At 48.0% G+C, this 13832-nt stretch overlaps 6 protein-coding genes across 6 annotated transcripts; 4 read left to right on the forward strand and 2 right to left on the reverse strand.

Moving 5' to 3' along the window:
- Positions 1 to 1264: 1264 nt before the first annotated feature.
- Positions 1265 to 3480, reverse strand: N7466_010092 (putative phenol monooxygenase; the record flags this gene model as incomplete). The annotated part of the gene is made up of 5 exons (XM_057169481.1): positions 1265 to 1650; positions 1710 to 2166; positions 2233 to 2255; positions 2314 to 3082; positions 3145 to 3480. The coding sequence occupies 5 exons, from the start codon at positions 3478 to 3480 to the stop codon at positions 1265 to 1267; spliced, it is 1971 nt and encodes a 656-aa protein (XP_057016872.1).
- Positions 3481 to 5111: 1631 nt separating this feature from the next.
- On the forward strand, positions 5112 to 7183 carry N7466_010093 (uncharacterized protein; the record flags this gene model as incomplete). The annotated part of the gene is made up of 3 exons (XM_057169482.1): positions 5112 to 5376; positions 6160 to 6921; positions 6984 to 7183. The coding sequence occupies 3 exons, from the start codon at positions 5112 to 5114 to the stop codon at positions 7181 to 7183; spliced, it is 1227 nt and encodes a 408-aa protein (XP_057016873.1).
- Positions 7184 to 7812: 629 nt separating this feature from the next.
- On the forward strand, positions 7813 to 9285 carry N7466_010094 (uncharacterized protein; the record flags this gene model as incomplete). The annotated part of the gene is made up of 3 exons (XM_057169483.1): positions 7813 to 7947; positions 8021 to 8138; positions 8192 to 9285. 3 exons carry the CDS (start codon positions 7813 to 7815, stop codon positions 9283 to 9285), a joined length of 1347 nt encoding a protein of 448 aa, XP_057016874.1.
- Positions 9286 to 9396: 111 nt separating this feature from the next.
- N7466_010095 (uncharacterized protein) lies at positions 9397 to 10016 on the forward strand (the record flags this gene model as incomplete). Its single annotated transcript, XM_057169484.1, has 2 exons — positions 9397 to 9598; positions 9655 to 10016. The coding sequence occupies 2 exons, from the start codon at positions 9397 to 9399 to the stop codon at positions 10014 to 10016; spliced, it is 564 nt and encodes a 187-aa protein (XP_057016875.1).
- A 409-nt stretch (positions 10017 to 10425) lies between these two features.
- On the reverse strand, positions 10426 to 11501 carry N7466_010096 (putative short chain dehydrogenase/reductase; the record flags this gene model as incomplete). The annotated part of the gene is made up of 3 exons (XM_057169485.1): positions 10426 to 10646; positions 10704 to 11372; positions 11471 to 11501. 3 exons carry the CDS (start codon positions 11499 to 11501, stop codon positions 10426 to 10428), a joined length of 921 nt encoding a protein of 306 aa, XP_057016876.1.
- Positions 11502 to 13423: 1922 nt separating this feature from the next.
- Positions 13424 to 13615, forward strand: N7466_010097 (uncharacterized protein; the record flags this gene model as incomplete). The annotated part of the gene is made up of 1 exon (XM_057169486.1): positions 13424 to 13615. One exon carries the CDS (start codon positions 13424 to 13426, stop codon positions 13613 to 13615), a length of 192 nt encoding a protein of 63 aa, XP_057016877.1.
- Between the last annotated feature and the right edge of the window lie 217 nt (positions 13616 to 13832).

Consider the following 13832-nt stretch of genomic DNA (forward strand, 5'->3'; position numbering starts at 1 on the left):
TTCGTAATTTCGGGAGCCAAACCATGCTCCAGATAAGCATAAGCGAGTGATGCGGCGTGATACCAGTATGCCCGACTCTTTTCCAGCGCGATATCATCTTGCTCTCTGGAAGGCTGAAGGACGTCGCTGTTCCCAACAATCTGTTACTGCTGAGTTAGCGTGAACTGTTTGGGAGAGGGACAGGGAAGACTAACCGAAGAAATTCTTGGGGGAATCAAAGAAAAACTCTGCAGTCCCATTGTTGGGAATAGGGTAGTGCAAACTTCGAATATAAGTGGCCTTGAGTCTGAAGTTTTTTCGAAGAACTGGATTCTGAATTTCTGAATATGAAACAGCCGGTTTCTGAAGGGAGACAGAGGGCTCTTATGTTTGGGTAGGGAGGCTGATGTGGCTCGGGCTCGGAGAACACAGCCACCAGTTGACACCAGAAAATGCAAGACAACAAGTTGACGTATGCACAAAACAGGGTACATTGACGCCGAACTCCGGCACAAAAGGCAATAAATGCGCTCGCTGCAGCACCCCCACTACGCTAATGCGGCACGATCACCTCAGTCACTTCCTCTACAAAGGATTCCTTCCCATTTATTAGCCTCCAGGGCGCTTAAGAATCGCACCTAACTGGAAGATCCCTTGGGTGCTGTTGCACTTTTCAGTATGATAGATAGGCCCCGGACCAGCGAGCACGTATTCAGCCGCTAATGGCATGCCTGTTGACTCGGATGCGACCCTAACAACCCAAGATACCTATAGACCGGGATACGAAGCTGAGGTACAATGCGGAGCGGCTCGTCTGCTCTGCTATCGTCCAAGAATACCGTGTGACGGGATTTTGGTTCCTGGGAACTATGGGTAAGGCTCAATCAAAATCTTGATCACGGCCATTATAGCTCCTGGGAGATGAAGATTGAGCAGCCGATCCAAGCCATCGCAATTAGCTTCCTAGGAGCAACTGTGATGGGGCAATTAATTTCGCTGAGCCAGCAAGTAGTTGAGTTCAAATGTTGAGGCGAGTGGCTCCTGGGAGCAAAAATCTACTTGGAGTCTGATAGGCCAGAATTGCTCATTGTGAAACCCAAAATGTGAAATGCCATGGCCATATTCACCAAGCCATCTCTTCTAGATGGGAACCAAAAATTCATCAGGAGAAATCCAGTACGTAGGTGAAATCCATTTATGTATTTCGGTGAATATTGCATGTTAAATTTTGTTCCAAGTAGAATTAAACGCCTCATAGATATATGTATTCATCACAACGCACTGTTTAAAGTGTGCGAATCATCGTCTTCAAGTACTTCTCTACACGCCCAACGTCGCCCAACTCTGCAACAATACCAACATATCCATCGGGGCGAACAATAGCAAGTGCACCTTGAGATGGATCGACACCAAAGGTGCTATAGACATCATCCAGCTCATACCCACTATAGAAGGACATTTCGGAGTACCGCTTCACCTCCTTAGGAATATCATTCCACACAAACTCTTTTTCAAGTTTCGGGTGAACAACAACCTGCTCAAGAATCGATTGCGGGAACTGAGGAATAACCGCACCAAGAGCACCAAGCGTCCGTGCAGAAACACCTTGGGGATCCAGCAGATCCGAGGATGTTAAACAAAGAATACGGAACCGACCAATCGAAGTAAAGTCTACCCCCCAGTCAGAAAAGGGGAGAACATAAGGCAATAATAGGCTTGGTAAAACTCACCATCTTGCAAATCACGACGGTAGCCATCGGCATGTCGAACAAGGCGCACATTCAATAATCTTCTACCGGGCCGCAACAATCCAGAGAGGTAGTCGGTGCCACTGATTGGGTTTTTATCGCCCTCCAAGTCTCGGACCACAGTCATGTTTTCGGGGTACTCGATTCCGCAACCGCTAGTGAATCCATTGCCGCGACTGAACACTTGGACGAACTCTTCGTGTGTCAAGCCGCCAGCGCCATCCTCCGACGCGCCAATCTGGCCTGAGAACATGGATGAGAAGGCGCGGTCGAACTCGATTAATTCTTGGGCAATGGTGTGGCGTTCGGTCTGGTATGTGTCGAGGATGGGATCTGGCTGTCCGTTGGCTGATGAGGGGGTGAGACCATGAATGGAATATGCGAGTTTCCAGGCCAGATTGTAAGCGTCCATCATGGAGACATTCATTCCCTGGCCAGCCTGTGGTGAAAGGTAAGTGTGAGTATTAAGTTGGAAAAAACAAGGACTTTGTATTGTTGAGCTTACCTTTGGGCTGTGTGTATGGCAAGCTAAAGAAGTCAATGTCAGTACAGGCACTATCCTCATATAGCCCCAACGAACACATACCATCGCCAGCAATAAATACTCGATTCACACCCTTAGAATCCTTCACCGAAAACTTATCGGTAACGCGCTGTCCAATCTGATAAGCCGCCCACCAGTCCACAGCGCCATCCGTCTTCGGTCGAATATAGTACGGCTTAAATGCCGCGGCCGCATTATCAAAGATAGTCTTCTCAGTCACCTTGCTCCGTCTTTGCCTAGCATCTCCCACGGGTGGTGTATGCGTTCCATCCCCCGATAGCTCGGGGTCCACATCGCCAGGGACTTGGACATATAACCGCGTCAAGTAATCGCCGGTCGCAATACGCTCACGCGGAATAACCATGACCGACCCAGCAGGCGAGTGAATCGCACAACGACGTCTGATATCGGGGAAATCGGTATCAACAATCAAATCCACCACACCCCAGATATGATCCAGCGATTCGCCCTCAAGTTTCAACCCCATACAACGACGGACCATCGAGTGTGCGCCATCAGCCCCGACCAGGTACTTTGAGCGCACGGTGCGACGCTGACCGTCCGTCTCGATCTCCGCGAGAACAGGATACTCTGCATCGCCCTCTTCGTCGATCTTCACATCGATCAGCTTCGTGTTCCGCTGCACGCCTCGATTCGAGTACCGCAGCAGATCGGTTTCTAGAATGCGTTCAATTCGGCCTTGGTGGATGGTGACTTCGTGGGGGAAACGCGCTGGCACAGCGACATCGGATACGATTGAGGTGCGTTCAATGATCTTTTCTTTATCGGCGGATGGGTTCCAGAATGCGACCTGCACACGCTTGTCAGAGCCGAACGGCGCCGCGCAGGGAATCAGGGTATGGTCGCGCTTACTTGCCACATCTGACAGCCTTCTGTCAGGATCTCGTCTGCCAGGCCTAGCGATTTCAATGTCTCGAGGGTGCGGGGCTGTAGACCATCGGCCTGTCCGGACTTGAGTGTTGTTGGCTTGGAGTCGACGCATAGAAGGGACTCGTCGGTTAGACCGTATCGTGCTAGCAGGAGGTCCAGCATCAGTCCTGCTGGACCAGCTCCCACGATCACAACCTCATATTTTTCGTTCTTGCTATCTTGAGGAAGAGGAGGGGCGAGGCGTGGTAGGGGTGGTGCAAAGGACGGCAGAACGCGGAGTTCACGCGACGCCGCGGAATATTCGGTGAAGACGGGCATAGCTGTTGTACCGCGTTGGTGAGCTCGATACGGTCTCTGTGATTCAAAATTTAATGTACAATTGGACAAATTCTAGGGCGGGGATTTATATCTATGTTTCAGAAAGCCAATGGACCTCTGGACTGGGCCCATGAGCGCGGTGTAGACATGACGCGGGCACAAATTATTGAATAGCGGGGAATGGAGGGGATTGACAACTGCACGATGAACGATAACTCGTCCTAGCCTACGGGTCAAGTGGATCGGAAATTATACATTGACCAGTCAGGAATTGCGGGCGACCGCTGAAATTCGGATTACTATGGATTGATGAGATTCAGGTAATCAACAGTCATGCCAAGCGGGGGGTTTTGTGGGGGGAATTACCGAAGTTCAGACCGCGAAACCTTGGAAATGCCTTCGGATATACAGAAGAGATGGATATAAGTGATCTGGAGAAGCAAGGATCATATGCAGCCACATCTTACGATCCTCGAACCTTGAAGTCGTATTGTAACGTTTTTTTGCGAAGGGTTTACTGTATTCAAATGGTACTGCAGATGAGAGGTTCCACCAGTTGACTCATCCGTTCGTTCCTTTTCTTTCCATACTTACCCCTCTTCTCCCCGAATATTCCCAAGTGCTTTCGAGTTCATTCTCCATACAGAACATGGCCCTTATATGTCAACACTAATCACCTACTAATGAACAAGCCAACTTTTCTTTGCCCTTTCTCTATAAAATGCCCGACGAGAACAAGACTGCCCTCTCGTTTTATTCACCGGATCAGTGGTATCTATCAACACTCACGCCATGAGTGATTCGCAGAGCCTCAAAGTATGACTTGGAGGGGTTACCAACTTCCACAAATCCACCACAAGTCCCACGAAACCAACATTACAGTGGAGAGCGTGGAGGGCTCTGTCCTTCGCTGCGAATATTTCAGGATTCTCTTGGTAGACTATGCGACGCATGATCACCATTGACGCAACCAAGGGTCCCCGAGGCTGCAGAGAACCATTCCTCGACGGGAAAGAGTGAAGTGGATTTCCGAACCCAAGATCAGTCCCAATAAACTGGCCATTCATGCATTGCCCCTGCACGTCACCCCACAGTCTGAGCCGCGTGGGGTTCCTTGAACAGGGGGTTTCCCGGCTGACCACTCATATTCACTGGTGCCGTTTATACCCGGTGTCCTACTGAACTTGGCGCTGATGATCATTGGAAGTTTCGGACCTCAGGATCGCAATGGCAAACAACAATCGCATTCTGGGCTGCATTGTGGAGGGTCTGTTCACACTCGGAAATGATATTAAGGGGGTTTACCGACGTGCTAATGTGGCAATGAGATACAACTATTGGTCGGGCTGTACATCCCCCATACGGAGGTTATAGCCTCGTATATTTGTTGGCAGCCCCAGTGTAGTATTCGGGGCCCGAAATAAATCCAATCCCATGAAACTTTACTTTGAATTGGTAAGTGACGATTGACCCTGCGGATCTCGGACCCGGGGTCTGCCCACCGTAGATGATAAATGTTGAGAAGCTTTAATAGAAGTGGAAATGCCCCCGGGATTTGGCGATCAGTGAGAAATATTTCCAATTCACTTCTTCTTACCCTGTGATTCATACCATTCAACCTAAACATCATCATGTCACGCTCTTCTCGATTCTTTGACGGACCCACGGTCGTTCCAGATCCTGTTCCAGCATACCACCCCGCATCTGTCGTTGAAGAACGCTCAGTGGATGAGAGTAGACCCCTGAGAGTTGTGATCATTGGAGCCGGAATCAACGGAATCCTGTCGTGCATTCGATTGGTTCAAAAGGTTCCAAACCTCGACTTGTGTATATACGACAAGAACGCCGATATTGGGGGTACTTGGTTTGAAAACAGATATCCTGGCTGCGCGTGTGGTACGTAATTCCGCATGGATTCGCCTTAAACAATACTTGTGTTTCGACTCTTATGGCTCATATGTTCTTTTACTGACTCTTGGCACTTTAGATGTCCCTGCTCACACCTACCAAGCAAGCTTTGAGCCCAACAAAGAATGGTCCTCATTCTATGCACCCGCCGCTGAGATCCACCAATATTGGCAACGAGTCGTGCATAAATACGGCTGTAGAAAGTATATGAAGTTGAAGCAACAAGTATTGGGGGCAAATTGGGACGAGAGAGATTGCAAATGGCGATTGGAGGTAGGTTGAAATGCATTTCAGGCTGTAAACAACATCTAACAAACCACTGAAGGTCGAAGATGTTGAGAGCAGATCAAAGTATCGTGATCAGTGCGATGTCTTGATCCAGGCAACCGGTTGTCTGAACAACTGGAAATGGCCAACTATTCCGGGTCTCCATGACTTCAAGGGAAAGTTAATGCATAGCGCCGATTGGGATACCGAATATGACTATGCTGTATGTCAACTTTATTCTCGCTCGTTCATGCTCATATTCTAACCGATATAATAGGGCCAAAATATTGCCGTGATTGGAAATGGCTCGAGTGGTATCCAAGTTGTACCTGGTACTTTGCCAAAGGTAAACCATATTGATCACTATATGCGGAGTCGTACTTGGATATGCCCTTCATTCGCCAGAGAAATGCTTGACCAGCGTGGCATAACAGGCGATAACTGTATGTTTCTCTTTTCTGTTACTGGCCCTCCTCTCAAGCTTTACACTAATACTCTGTTAAGATTCTTTTACCCCAGAAGAACTCGAGAGCTTCAAGAATGACCCTGCGGCCTTGCTGAAATTCCGTAAAGAAGTTGAGCTCCAATTGCAGTCTGTTCATGAAGCTACTCTCAATGGCACCCCTATGCAATTGGGCGCGATCCCTTTCTTCACTGAGAACATGAAGCGACGCCTAGCCAACAAACCAGAGCTTTTGGATGAGCTCGTACCATCCTTCCCACCGTCCTGTCGCCGTCTCACACCTGGACCCGGCTACCTCGAAGCATTGACGGATCCAAAGGTGGACCTCATCAAGTCGGAGATTGTCAAGATCGATGAAACTGGCATTATCACTGCGGATGGACAGCACCGACCCGTCGATATGATTGCCTGTGCAACTGGTTTCGATACAAGCTACACGCCGAGATTCCCTATCATAGGACGCGGTGGAAAGTCGCTTGCCAACCATTGGAAAGAATCACCTGAGACGTATATCTCGATCGCAACTGACGGTTTTCCGAACTATTTCATCTGCTTCGGACCGAATTCCGGCCTGGGTGAAGGAAACCTTATTATGCTCTTTGAGCGACAGATTGAATACTTTGCTCAGTGCTTGCAGAAATTGCAGCGGGACAACATCCGCAGTATGAGTGTGCGACCTGAGTCTGTTCGCCGGTTTTCCAAATACTGTGATGATTACTTCAAAAATACGGTTTATGGCAGTAAATGCCGCAGCTGGTACAAGAGTGGAAATGAAGAAGGGCGTATCACAGGTGTCTGGCCGGGTAAGTGTTATTAATCTGTTTTCTTTGTTTAGATTTGAATAGCTCAGCTGACTATTTTCCAGGATCGTCGATGCACTCCATGAAGGTGTTTTCTAATCCTCGTTGGGAGGACTTTGAGTATGAATACCTTAATGATAACCCAATGGGCTGGCTTGGTGATGGATGGACAGAAAATGAAAAGTACCAGAGGATCAATGTGGATTATTTGGATGATGACCAGATCGATTTTCCTCCAGTGGTGGTACAGAATGGGGCCAAGTGAGTTTTATGGTACTAGTCCTAGATGGTAGATAGACGAGATCTAGTGTCGAGAAGAATATGATTTACTATTTGATGAATACCTTGACAATTCGACTGTATAAGGAATTCTTGCTCTTTAAATGCCGACAAACTTGGCGAAAAACACCACAATTTATGCAATTACTATGCATTGGTTGAGTCTAGTTATCCTTCTTGTCAGTGATGATATCATGCTTGTTACCATACAATACGGTTGAACGTATTGAAGCCGCGTACTCTTCCCGCATCAATCCCCGACACGAGGTACTTAATCCCCCGATGCCGGCAGCAATACCAATACCGGAAACACTACTGCACCTTTCCCCCCCAGACTCAATCACTTTCTCTTATGATTACCCCAGATCTCCTCCCCGATGGACAGCCATGAAGCCCGCCGAGAAGCACTTTCGCTGCACGGTCTGTCAGCGGGGCTTCACACGCATTGATCACTTGAAAAGACATCATCTACGACGTATGTATTCGTCACCCTGCAGCTATCCAGGTCAGCTTGCTTATGCCTGAATAGATTCCGGTCAGAAGCCATACTCCTGCGTCTTCTGCAATGAGTCGTTTGCCCGATGGTACGTGCGCGAAACATTCCCGAGTATTGGAATGCCCTCAACTCACAGCTTTTGCCCCTCCTCTAGCGATAACCTACGCGACCACTATGCCGAGTGCGCCCAACGGGGCGATCGCCAAATCCCCGAGACCGGACAGAGGGGTCGTCGTCGTCATGCATGCCTTTCAGTAAGGAGAACATTCGCGAATCGCATTGCGCGCGACGAGATTCGTCTTGCTAATTTTTTTTCTCGCGCTTTAGTGCACGTCCATGAAACTGCGATGCGACGGCCAAAGTCCCTGCGGGTCTTGCGTGAAACGGAACCTAGACTGCAATAATGAACGGATCGGCCGACCGCAAAATCCTGGTCTGGACGAAGGTATGGGATGCAAACATTTGAATTTGAGCCGATCAGCTTATGTCTTTTTTCAGGCTCGCCTTCAACTCGAACCGAGACGTACGCTGAACAGTCCGATCGCGGGTCGATCAAGTTCCTTCTTAATGGAGGCCTCGACAGCTTCACGGAACACTTCCGCCTCCCACCACGCAACGAACGAGCTCGCAACTTGATATTCAATGACCAGGAGCTACAGGAGGATACAAATGGAGTGTTTCAATACGATGTCCAAGCCAATCGACAGGCATATAATCCGGCCTTGGTGGACCCGGACCCGAACTCGATACAATATTTCCCCAATAATTTCCTCGACTTCTTCAACATGTCATTCGGTGATCAGAAGCCCATTGAAGATCCATACACAGGGCACATCACCTTTCCGGCGGGTATCCCGCCCGTCCAAGATCATCACGCGGCTATCATACCCGATCAAAATGTCTTTGAGCCAGAGCGCCCGTTCGCGATGGCCTTGATCCAATCGATTCTAGCTCGGGCATGGACAGTGCCTTTGGATAACAAGGGCCAAGAAGAGATTTCGTCGAACCTCAATTACCTCCTGACCACCGCGCGCATCAGGAAATTTGTTTCATTGTACTTCAAATTCTGGCAGCCCAGCTGCCCTATGATTCACATTCCTTCCTTCGACCCAGAGATGGTGTCCTTGCCACTCTTGGCCGCGGTAGTCTTCATGGGCGCCATGTATAGCACCGATCAGAGAGAAGTCTACATCGCCAAACGAGTGCTTGACTTCGCCGAAATGTTCATTTATTCCAGTCAAGTCTACTCCGCTGAAAACGAAATTGCAAGCTTGTTCTTGGGGAACCGGAATACTGTCGATGAGGCAGATGATTGGGTCAAATTTCAAAATTTTCAAGCCGGATTCATCATGATCGCGACCCAATATTGGGCAGGGAACCAGATTGCTCGAAGTCGTGCAATGGAGAACCGGTTTAGCGAAGTCGTCAAGGTAAGGCTCATCGGTCGCATCAAATGCATAAATCATACTAATAGTGGTTCAAGCTCGCTCGGCGTCTTTCCCTTGTCAAGTGCCGTCATATGCCACATGAACAGTCAAATGAAATGCTCTGGATTCAAACAGAATGCCGCATTCGGTGAGTATTGGATTTAAGACGCACTGAACTTATACTAACAGTCAACCAGAACCGTTTCCATTGTGTCATTGATGGATTGTGCTTTCTTCTTCTACCAAAACTATCCATACCGTCTTGCAACTTCCGAGATGGAAAGCGAATTTCCCTGCGAAGAAGCGCTCTTCCGATCGGAGCACCCATTCTCAGAACCCTACTTCCGTTTCTCCCGCAATCTCACTTTATACGAAGCTTTTCAAAATCTGTTTGCCCGCCCCGAGGATTCGCCGGGACAAAGCCCTGACGCGAACCATATGGATTTGACAGTCTTTGATATGTTCATGCTCATACACGGTATGTTAAAACAAATGGTACATGAAAATCCAACTCCTCGCTAATCCTCTGAACAGTTCTGTTCACTTTCATCAACACCCATATGATGCTCGTTGGGTTCATAGGACGCCACGGCGAAGTCATCCAGTTACAACAAAACTCATCCGCAGGCAAAAGCACAATCCCTGAAGATTCTCTTCTATCATCAATCACGATTGCACTTAATCGATGGCGTGACTACTGGCTTACGTTGCGCAGCCAATTCTCGAATGATGAATGGGCTTCGATGGGTTTCTACAAGAACGGCTATAATTTCTGGCTCGTCTCGCATCTCCTCATTACCAAGAAAGATGCCGTTGATGTGCTCATGGAGATGGAGGTGAGCTGCGAAGACAAGTTGGAGAAGTTGAAGGTTTTGTTACAAGATGAAGGAGAGTAGATTGACTTCTTCTCCTTCCTTCTGGTATATGTTTTGATTCCGATTTCTTTTCGATTGTCTATTTTTGACGTTTCACATTTGTGGTGTTTTGGTGGTTTTTATCAAGGGCTAGACGACAGGCGTTGCATTGACACCTTCAATGTTGAGATCCTGGATGATTTGCATCTTATGGCTCACTTATATACAAGGAGTTTCCCTATACATCTTTTCTACATATTCTAATGAGAATTACATCCAACTATTCAACTATTCAACGGTGGAATTCCAAGCATATGTACTAACTCAAAATCGAAACTTGTCCAACGGTTGAATATTCTATGCATGTATCGCTTCACACCTATGCAGATGCTATCTCCTCTATCAAGCTTGAGCCCTCCCAGGGTAACCATATATCCACAGATTCACGCATTTAAGCATATCCAAGATTCCAAAAATTCTCAATATTCTTTTCCGTATCCTCATCCACATATAGCTGTGGCTGCGCCAAGGTAACATTCTCGCCATGCAACTCCGCAACCTGTCCTGTCAACCTTTCATCCTCCGCGAACTGTGCCACAGCCTTAGCAACAGTGGACATAGGGGTAATAATCATGGACTTGAACAAATCCGAGCTAGGAGCAATATTCGTTTCTGCAGAACCCGGTCAACCCTGTTCTCACTCAACCAGTACGAAAAAAAAACACTCACCAATAACAGCAGGAGCCAACGCATTGATGCGAATCCCCTCGATAGTCAACGTGCGCGCTAAAGAACGCACTAACCCAACAACACCATGCTTCGTCGCCGCATACATAGGCGCCATGGGGAATGGGTATAGCCCCGCGTTCGACGCAGTGCAGCAGATCATTCCCTTCGAGCTTGGTGATCCCTCGCTGGACTTGTTCAGAGCCATATAGTGGGTGGCAAGTTGCACGGCTGCATTGATTGTTAGCGACCTATTCCTTGAGGTGTCTGCTTTGATTTGAAGAGTAGTTTGTAGTATGAGGGGTGTCTCACAATATATCGTTCCAACAAGGTTCACATTAAGCGTTCCTAGATTCGGCTTCACGGGCCCCTTTCCATCCTTACTCGGCAATAGACTTCCTCGTTCTGTGATCCCGGCATTGGCAAATACCATATCGATACGGCCCTGCTGGTGGAAAATCTTCTCGAATACAGCTGCTTGACTCTCCCATGACGAAACGTCACATTCTTCGAATGAGACGCTCGCGGATGGGAACTCGGCGCGTAGCTGTTCGAGTGTCTGCGCCCCGGTCGTGGGGTTGATGTCTAGGATGGTTACGTGCGTGGTTGTGTTCGCGCTTGTGTCTTGGATGAAGTGCTTGGTGATTCCCAATCCAATCCCGGATGCTCCTCCTTTTTTTTAACAAAAAACAAAGATCAGTACAGGATCAGTAGGCGACGCTTGACGCGCTGTTCCAGTGTCACGTAGAATATGTATGCAGCTCACATACCTGTGACGACAATGCTGCGCGTTTGGGCCATGTTGTAACTTGGATGTACAGAGTAGCTTTGGGTTCGACTTTGCCTTTCGTTTTAATTATTGTTTTCCGCCGCGAAAATCAATGGCGGATTGTTCTTTAGAATCAATTGATTGTTCGTCGCTCTCGGTAGTTTGTAGAACCCGAGTGAGCTGCGAGCTCGGCAGATAAACCCCTCATAGGTTCCCCACATTGCCGTGGGGGATTTCCGGTGGCTTGAGGAGCTTGTGGATAAACGCTCATAAACGGGCATCTTTGCGTGCCTTGGGACTTGGCTGAACTTTAATGTCCCTGGTCAATGTAAGTGTTTACCTTGACCATGAATCATGATCGTGGGGGTGATCGGAGAATGCTTCCCCGCATTTTGGTTTCCGAGTCCCAATGCAATATGTGGAGTTGTATTTCAAATGGACAAGGCAAAAGTAAAGTGAGAGTAAAGTGAGCACTAAGTGAGCGGTTCATAATATTTCCTGCCAACTTGGAAGGATCTTACTCCCTAACGGATTCTCTAGCAGAATAGCTAGCTCCTCGTTGTCTGATAGAAACCATTTGATTTCCTTACGAGACAAGTGAGACTAGATTTGTATTTCACATTGGTTTAGACTATATAAATAAAATTTTCACCGCTAGATTATTCTCTTCCTTTCTCTTCCTCTTTAAACCTCCTCACCATTCATTACCTGGGAGACACGGCAATTGTACGGAAGACCTCAAGTGCCAGTGCCTTTGGCCAACTTTGAATCCTCGAGTCGGTCGAAGGCACATACAAAACAACATGGATTCCATGGTTGGAGTCGAGGGAATCTGAATCCGAAGGACTCGAAGACCTCAAATCTGGAGGAGTCCAGGGAGCCTCCGAGGATCCAAAGGTGAGTAGTGGGATTTCCCCAATCAACATGCTCGAAACTACATGTCTAACTTATTATTCCCAGAATCCGTTTGACTGGACCTCCTACGAATGAAAGTTTGTCCCTCGTGCAATGAACACGGGGTATAAATGGTTTGATTCCGTGTTTATCTACTTTTAATAAATCCATCCAAACCATCAATCAATATCCATCGCTGGTGCCTTTTCATTGCCTTTTCAATCCTCATCTCTCAATACCGGCTACCTCGGCGTTGGTTGACCCGACAAAGAAAATCACTCTCCATTCACCATCAACGCTGAGAACTTCGACCATCTCCTACCAGCCATGCTACCCCCAATCTGTCCAATTCTCTGTGTGCCACACAGCGAGGTATTTTACACCCCTGTAGACTTCTCCGCCGCCATGTTACACATCAGTCACCATGTGCCTCGGGTTTACCGCCTCATCTCGATGTCCAGTCCACAGGGCGTCATGTGGTTCTGTGACCTGTGTGAAGGTACTACTCATACTGAGGTTCTCGAGGTGGAAATGTGGAGACATGTTTGGAGAGAGCATCACGAAATTTTGGGATTTTTTGTCCCTCTTGTGCCTGAAGTGGAATGAGCAGTTGTCATTGAGCTCTGGCTCTTGTCTGTTATGTGCCGAAGTTCAGGGCTGTGGTCGGGGTCGATTGAATTGATGCGGGTACATGTATGTAGAGTGCTTGTTATGTCATTTCGGTTGATGACCGATCCCTCCCACACCCAAGCCTCTTGGATGTCAGTCGCATGACTGTCGTGGAACCTGACTTGTCGGCGAATGCTTTTGTTATCCGAGATGGAGAAAGGTCGGCATCGGAAAAGTGATGGATATGTTGATTGACTCGGTGCGAACGACCCTTCCAGAAGTCATTTGGCCTGACATCTCGAAAAAGCGGAAGTCGTCTTCCGGTCCGACCATTTTCGCCGACGATACGAGCGCGAGCGGAGTAGATTCGGCAGCGGCAAGAGACCTGTTACAAGAATGTGAAGACGAAGCATCCCGTCAGAACAGTTAACTGGATGAAGTCGTTCAGAAAATGGATGACCTCACAGTCACACAACCAATGGGATTGGTTCTCGTTCGCGCCGCGTTGGCCGGCATCTCAGCCGATATGAAGAAGACCATCGAGAAGATGAAGAACAAGATCAATTTGAGCGCTCAGTTGCCATTCACTCATACCGTAAAATCAAGCATTGATTCACTTGAAATTGAATTATTAAGCATCTAATGCGCTATTTGCATAGATGATATTGAGTCAACTGGTTATAGCAGGCGCAGGCATAAATATGAGCACTTGAGGTCTTACCCTCTCCGCTGCCTGTCTCCTTGTGTATCTTCGCCATCAGCAAAAAACCTTGAACCCGATGAAGAGGAAGTTTTTGAAGCTTTACAACACCGAAGCCTGAGCCAGATTCTTATTGCAAATATCAGACCTCGAGTAACCG

Source organism: Penicillium verhagenii, assembly GCF_028828195.1.
Source record: "Penicillium verhagenii strain IBT 33310 chromosome Unknown utg000010l_segment0_segment0, whole genome shotgun sequence".
NCBI lineage: Eukaryota > Fungi > Ascomycota > Eurotiomycetes > Eurotiales > Aspergillaceae > Penicillium > Penicillium verhagenii.